We start from the raw sequence: 7,237 nt of genomic DNA on the forward strand, positions 1-7,237 counted from the left end.
CTGACCCCCTGACCCCCCCCCAGGGCCGTGGCACCAAATGGCTCTGTGTGGACTCTCTCCCCCCCCCTCCTGCAGCTACCTGCACGCCTGCGACCCTCCCATAATCCATGGCAACCTCACCAGTGACACCATCTTCATCCAGCACAACGGGCTCATCAAAATCGGGTCAGGTACGCACACGTGTCTGCAGGGGGGGGGGGGCAGAGCTGCGGAACGGTGTGTTCCGGGGTCCCCCCTGCTGGAGTGGTCAGAGGCCGAGGCGTCCAGGGGCAGCGCCTGAGTCCTGCGGTTCTGCCGTGTGCCTGTCGGGCCCCGGCCCCAGGCAGTGGTCGAGTGGGTGGACGTGTTGGGTAGCAGGGGAGGAGTGAGTCCTGGTGGTTAGGACGGCCAAGAGGCCCCTGAGCCAGCCTTTCCCAGAGGGCCGGCGGCTGCACCCAAGGTCTGCGGCCCCCAGTCAGGGCCAGGGAGGAAGGGGGGAGCGAGCGGAGGGGCGGCAGTGCAGACCACTCCGGAGCACAGCCGTGGGCCACTGCTGAAGAGAGGAGCAGGCGCTGGTGCGGCTGAGGCCTGTTGCAGACGCAGCCGGCCTCAGAGGGCCGGGACTGTTGTTGTCAGCAGAACACACAGTCGTCCTCGAAGTGGAGCTGTGCCAGCAGGAGCAGGAGGCCTTTCCTGGCAGGAGGGAGAGCGGACCGCTTGAGGCCCTGAAGGGAAGGGCTGGCGCCTCATGCCAAACGTGGGGCACGTGGGGATGGGGCTGTTTGGAAATGGAGGCGGGGATTAAAGAGATGGCCCCAAGCGAGGAAGCGGCGTGGAAGCAGAGTTGCGCCCTGCCCTTGCCTCAGTCCTCGCGGAGGGTCTGGCGGCCCTGTGGCCCAGGGCAGAGGATCTCCCCCCAGGGAGGGAGAGAAAGGGCTCCTCAGTGCTCGCTGCACGGGGAGGACATGGGACAGAAGGCACCGCTGGCTTCTGGGCAAGCAGGCCCCGTTCTGAAAGAGCACGGAGCACGTTTCTTTGTGCCAACTGGCCTCGCTTGCGCCTGTACGTGGCCTCCCCTGCAAGACTGCTCGCTCACGGGCGGAGCTCTGCCGGAGGGCTCGGGGTGGTTTCTGGCGGGGAAAGAGAGCGCGCAGGACGAGGACTGGAAGTGACTGAGAGGAGGGCGCCGGGGACTGTTCCGTCGCCGCACCAGGAAGGAGGAAGGGTCAGGAGGGTACAGCTGCCTGGGAGAGGCCCTCCCTGCCTGCGGGAGCCTCTGAATGGGGTCGGTCTGAAGGGACAGAGTCCAGGACGTGAGCTGAGGAAGTGAGGAAGCCCTCAGAGTCAAGAGGAGGGCCTGGCAGGGGTGTGTGTGTGGGGGGGGGCGGTGCTCACTGTGGGCAGCAGCAGACCACAAGCCAGATACTCTCAATTGGAGGTCCCACCCGGAGACATTGTTAAGCAAATTGGACTGAATGTTTCTAGGAGGGAAAGGCAGAGAGAGAGAGAATGTACCCGTACCCCTGAGGCTACAATGCACCAGTGATTCCTCTGCAACAAAGGAGGTTGTCTCACTTACTGGGGTGTGTGTGTGTGTGTCACGTGGTTTGGTGCTCCTCGGGTGGTGAGGGGGGGCAGGCTTTGTGGGACACCGGTGCACAGGTGTGCATGATGCCAAGGCTCTGGGTGGTCGGTGTGGTGCTGACCTGGATCAGGGCCTGTCCTTTCCAGTGTGGGGTTGTGGTGAGGAGCAGGGGACTCTAATCTGGAGAGCAGGGTTTGATCCCCCACGCGGCAGCTGCCTCCTCCTCCTCCTCCTTGGGCCAGTTGCAGTTTGCTCAGAACTCTCTCTCAGCCCCACCTATCTCACGAGGTGCCTGTTGCGGGGAGAGGAAGGGGAGGCAATGGTAAGCCACTCTGAGACTCCTTCGGGTAGAGAGATGTGGGGTATCAAGACCTCCTCCTCCTCCTCCTCCTCCTCCTCCTCCTCCTGCCTCTTCTTCCACTTCCGGTGGGCTTTCAGGGTTCCTTTGCCTCCTGGCCATGACTCAGGAGATGGGAAGAGCTGCTGCTTGTGTTGGAGGGTGTTCCTCGGGGGAGGCCAGCAGACACTTTGCCTCCATTCCTGCCCGGCAGGAGCCTTTCCCGATAGCCGTTAAGAAGAAATTAATGCTCTCGTACAAGAACGACAGTCTAAAAATGTGGGAAGGTGCAGCATCGCCATTCAGAGGGAATGTGTCGTAGGGCTGGGGTACCTGACGTGCCCAAAGGACAGTCACATGGGCACGGTGCCAGTTTTGGTCCTCAGCAGAGTTGGAGGAGAGGAATCCTCCCCTTGGCATCTGCTTCTGGGTGGGTTTGCCTGGCATGGCAGCGCCCCCTTTCCTCACTCAGGCCCGCGGGAGGGGAGGCGCTCTTCCTGCCCATGCTGTGCCGAAGGCAGTCTGTCATCTGTGGCTAAGACCCACCCGGCAGGCGGGGAGGCGGAAAGGGGCTCAGTCACTCTGCTAAGAAGAAGGATACCCAAGTGGAATGAGTGCGAGGGGACATGGGGGTGCTGGAGGGGACGGATCCTGCCGGTGGGTCTCTCGTGGTGGAGGGTCCATCCCACGGTCAGACCTGCAGGAGTGCAGGAGGCGGGGGCTCCCTGAGGCACCCTGTCCGAGTGGCAAGGGTGAAGCTATGGGGGCAACACGTGAGGATGGCACAGCACCCCCCTCTCAGTTTGGTGAGAGTCAGTTTGGTGTCGTGGTTAAGTGCGCGGACTCTAATCTGGGAGAACCGGGTTTGATTCCCCCACTCCTCCTTTACATGCAGCTGCTGGATGACCTTGGTCGAGCCGTAGTTCTGACAAGAGCTGTCCTTGAAAAAGAGCAGTTCCTGTCAGAGCTCTCTCAGCCCCACTTACCTCACAGGAGGGTGTCTGTTGTGGGGAGGGGGAGGGAAAAGGAGTCTGTCAGCCGCTCTGAGACTCCTTTGGGTAGTGAAGGGCCATGGGGGATAAATCCAATCTCCTCCTCCTCCTCCTCTTCTTCGTCGTCGTCATCAGTCCTCTGCAGCTGGCCGCTACGTGCCACAGGTCTGGCCAGGTGGGATGTGACCCTGCAGCACAGCCTGCCTGCTGGGCTTCTCCTCCGGAGGCCTGGCTGGAATAAATCCCTCCCCACTTGGCCCCCGTTGGGGCACTGCCTCCCTCGCTGGGCGGCCAGGCCTTTCCGTGCGCCAGACTGGCGTGCCGACCTTGGCCAGGGCAGCCGTGAGGGGCGGCCTTCCTTCATCCTCCCCTGCCCCAGGAGGCTCCTTGCCGAAGGGCTCTTTCGGAGGGCTTTAGCAATGGCTCTGTCCAGAATGGCGCCTTTTGAATTCCGTTGCTTCTGGTTTGGTGGAGATGCGGCCGGACAGGCGGCGATTGGGGGCTTTCTGGTTTTTTATGCTGTAATTATTCAGCTGCTGCGAGAGCTGAGCGAGGTTGCTGCGTTGAGATTCTGGGTTCTTGATTCTGATTGCAGGCTGCCGTCTTAGAGTCCGGCGTCAGCTCCTATTTCAACTGGCTGTTTAGCTTTCTTATGCATTGACGGTTTGAAGGAACCCTGGAACTTGTGTACGCCACCTTGGATGTTCTCTTTGAGGGGGGAAAGCCCAGGGTAAAACGGTTGCAGAGGCATACAGTGACGAGTCCTTGTGGGAGCGCAGCGGGGGGGGGAGGGGGGGCTCTGGGTCCTGGTGCCTGAGCAGGCCGGGCTCTCCCTTGCCTTGGCAGTAGCGCCTGGGAGGGGCTGGGCTTCCCAGGCCTGCTGAATGGAAATGGAACAGAGTGTGCCTGTCAGTAACTCCCCCGCCCCACCTCTCTCCCTCTCTCCCTCCTGAATCTCTTGCCGCTTTGGACTGATTTGCCCCCAGTTTGGCACAGAATCTTTGCCGAGGGTGAGTAACTTTGCTTCCAGCTGCTTCCCCTTTCCCTGCTTGGCGCCAGGAGGCCCATCCCCCTGCAGCTCCTTCCTTGGGTAGGTGGGGGGGGGGCGTTTTGCCCCCGTCCGGCCTCCTTGACCCGCCCTCCACTTCCCTGCTTCCCGCAGCCATCCCGGCGGACCTCCGCAGCCCCATCCGCGCTGGCCGAGAGGAGCCGCAGAACCTGCACTTCTTCCCTCCGGAGTATGGCCGTGAGTGTCGGGGTGGGGCAGGGCGGGGGCTCCGGGGAGGTGGGGCACACTGGCTGGCCGGCTGGCTCTGACGCTGCTTGGCTCGGCAGGGGCGGCTGATGGGACGGCCGTGGACATCTTCTCCTTCGGGATGTGTGCGCTGGAGGTAGGGATGCACCCCAAGCGGCCGCGGTCGGGGGGGGTGTGTCTGGGCCTCCTCCTCCTCCGCCCTGCAGGCTTCCCCGGGTGGTGCCCGGCCCCGGGGGGGGGGCCTCCTCCCTCCCTCCCTGGGCCCTGCCCAGCCCCACTTCTCCCCACAGATGGCCGTGCTGGAGATCCAATCCAATGGGGACGCCTGTGTGTCAGAGGAGGCCATCGAGCGGGCCCGGCACTCCCTGGATGACCCCAACATGCGGGTGAGAGGAGCGGCCTCCTGCCAAAAGCGCCCTGGGGGGGGGGGAAGAAGGGGCGGGGCCCACTCCTGCCTCTCCTCGCTGGCCGTGGGCCCCCTCCCTCGCAGGCCTGGGCTCGGATGTGGATCCTCATCTGCAAACACCTGCAAACACCTGACCTTTGGAATTCTGGCCGGCCGGCAGGCCTTCAGCTGGCCCCGCCCCTCTTGATTCATGGGTCCCGGAGGGAGCTGACTCAGCTGGTTGGGGGTGGGGGTAGTGGTGGCCTGGGTCGGTCCTGCCCTCCTCACCGCCTGCCCAGATAAAGACTCACACCCGCGGATGCCGGAGCCCTTGGGGGAAAAAAAACCCTTTCCTTTTGTGGCTTGTTGTCAGCCCGGGCTGGCCTGAATGGGGGTGGGCAGGGGCACTGATCCGGGACCTGAGAGGCTGCGTCGGTCCCTCGGTCCCAGCCCGCCTGACCCACTCCGCTTGCCTCGCCAGCAGCTGTCCAGGGCAGGAGAGGCTTGTTTCTGGTGCCGGCCCCGAGGGGAGTGCACCCAGGGTGGTGGCACTGGGGACGGTGGCTGCCGCCCAGGCCAGCGCTCTGCCCCTCTGGGGAGGGGAGGGCTGCCTCTGCTGACGCCCTCCCCGGCTCCCCACACAGGAGTTCATCCTGAGCTGCCTCCTCCTGAACCCGGAGCAGCGGCCCTCGGCCCACAACCTGCTCTTCCACCGCGTCCTCTTTGAGGTCCATTCCTTGAAGCTGCTGGCCGCCCACTGCTTCATCAGCAACCAGTGTGAGTCGGGGGGAGGGGGGGCGCAGAGCTGGGGGGGGGAGGGAGGGCCGGTGGCACACACCCGCCCCCCCGCCAGGGCCTCCCCGCTTAGAGAGCCCCCTGCTCCCGGCTTTGCTGCAGACCTGATGCCGGAGAACGTGGTGGAGGAGAAGACCAAGAGCCTGGACCTCGACATGGTGATGGCGGAGATGAGGCGCCAGGGCCGCCCGCCCGTGCAGTGGAGGTGAGTGTGTGTCCCCGTCCCCCCCCCCGGGGGGGAGAGGAGGCTGCAGCCGCGGAGGCTGGGCTGAGGTGGTCTCCTTTCCCTCTCACCACCCCCCTCGCCTTCCCGGGCGCCTCCTCTCTGTTCCTTCCAGGTACTCGGAAGTCTCTTTCCTGGAGCTGGACAAGTTCTTGGAAGATGTCAGGTGAGCCTCTTAGGAAGGTCTGCAGTGCCCCCCCCCCGCAAGATCCGGGAGGAGTGATTAAGGCCCGCCCCCTCCGGCTGCTGTGGGGCGAGAGGCCTACCTGTCCTGGGCGCAAGGTCCTTGGCTCCTGGCCGGCCGGCCGGCTGGCGGGGTGTGTGTCTAGGGGGTGTCGCTGCCAGGACCGCCTGGGCTGAGTCTCCTGGCCCCTCTCCTCCTCCTCCTCCTCAGGAACGGCATCTACCCCTTGATGAACTTTGCCACCACACGGCCCCACACCCTCCCACGGTCCGCCTCCCAAGCCCCCGAGGACCCGCAAAAGGCCGCCTTGACCCCCACCCCAGAGCCCTTCAGCGTGGAGACCAGGAAGGTAGGGGCTGCGGGGGGGGGGGGTGGCACCCGGAGTGGGGTGGGGCTGCCCCCCCATCCCAGCAAATGTGGAAACGCCCTGCCTCCCGCTGAACCCTGGAAGCTCCGAGGAGGCTGGGGGCGCTCCAGTGTCTCACAGGGCATCCATGGAAAACTGCCCGCGTCTGGCGTTTGGAGCTCCACTTTGCCCCCCCCGCCCCCCCACTTAGGCTGGCCTCCCTCCTCTTCGTTCCCCCTTTGCCCTCTACCCTGGTCAGCTCCGGAGGGTGTTCCTTGGGGGATGGGGGAGGCTGCGGGGAACGAAGACGGTCTGGGCGGGTGGGAAAACCTTTCTACAGGGTGGCGGCGGGGAAGGCGAAACTGGCAGCAAAATACCAGGCACTTTTTGACAACACTAAGAACGTTGAGCTGCGTGGGCAGCACGCTCTGGGCATGCTGTTCGGTCCAGGGCAGGAGCTCAGTGGTCAAGGAGGCTGTCACGGCTCAGGTGGGGTGTCACCTGACGCTGCCACCACTCTGGATTTAGGATCCCTTGAGAAGGCCCAGAGCGCCCTCCCAAGACCTTCAGACCTCCCTTGTTTGCGCTGAATAATAGGCGTGAGGACCAGGCAGAGTGAACAGTGAAAATAGTTTATCTTATAGGAGGTCAAACAAACAAGGTGCAGAGTAATAACAGTAAGTGGGTGAAAAGAAAAGAAATCAAATGCCCTAACGCGTCTAAATATACACTGCCCCTAGCTCACTATTCCAAGTGACACTAGACGACTCACCCTTCCCTCAGGATGAGGGTCTCTCCCCTCCCTCTGGGAAGAAGAACAGCTTTTCCTGCTGCTCCAGGTCTTTTATTCCAAGCCCTCCTCTTTTCCTATTGGTCCATTTTGGCTCCAAACCCTCTCAGGGGCTTCTGGGAGTTGTAGGCCCAGCCTCACCTACTGCTAGCCAGGCTCCCTGGGCCTAGTAGGCCTCTGGTGGCACAGCCCAGATCATGACAGGGGCTCCTGTGGCTGCCAGGGGGGAGGGGGAGGGATGGGCGGGGGGCCCTGTCCTGACGGGCCTGTCTCTCCCTCCGGCAGGTGGCGCAGATGCAGTGCAATGTGGAGTGGAGCGAGGAGAAGGGCCAGTGGCACGTAAGTCTCCCTGGGGCGGGGGGGGGG

The 7,237-nt window shown here is 63.6% G+C and overlaps 1 protein-coding gene across 1 annotated transcript in view; it reads left to right on the plus strand.

Annotated features, from left to right (window-relative positions):
- NRBP2 (nuclear receptor binding protein 2) overlaps nucleotides 1-7,237 on the plus strand; it is a 24,147-nt gene that overhangs the window by 15,588 nt on the left and 1,322 nt on the right. The window contains exons 6-15 of the mRNA XM_015416964.1: nucleotides 27-170; nucleotides 3,880-3,903; nucleotides 4,056-4,139; nucleotides 4,229-4,284; nucleotides 4,439-4,534; nucleotides 5,178-5,310; nucleotides 5,431-5,533; nucleotides 5,667-5,717; nucleotides 5,946-6,084; nucleotides 7,157-7,210. Of these exons, the coding sequence (XP_015272450.1) occupies nucleotides 27-170; nucleotides 3,880-3,903; nucleotides 4,056-4,139; nucleotides 4,229-4,284; nucleotides 4,439-4,534; nucleotides 5,178-5,310; nucleotides 5,431-5,533; nucleotides 5,667-5,717; nucleotides 5,946-6,084; nucleotides 7,157-7,210 (884 nt within the window). The remainder of the gene's footprint in view (nucleotides 1-26; nucleotides 171-3,879; nucleotides 3,904-4,055; nucleotides 4,140-4,228; nucleotides 4,285-4,438; nucleotides 4,535-5,177; nucleotides 5,311-5,430; nucleotides 5,534-5,666; nucleotides 5,718-5,945; nucleotides 6,085-7,156; nucleotides 7,211-7,237) is intronic.

This window comes from Gekko japonicus, unplaced genomic scaffold, assembly GCF_001447785.1.
Source record: "Gekko japonicus isolate JY-2015 unplaced genomic scaffold, Gekko_japonicus_V1.1 scaffold505, whole genome shotgun sequence".
In the NCBI taxonomy this organism is placed as follows: Eukaryota; Metazoa; Chordata; class Lepidosauria; order Squamata; family Gekkonidae; genus Gekko; species Gekko japonicus.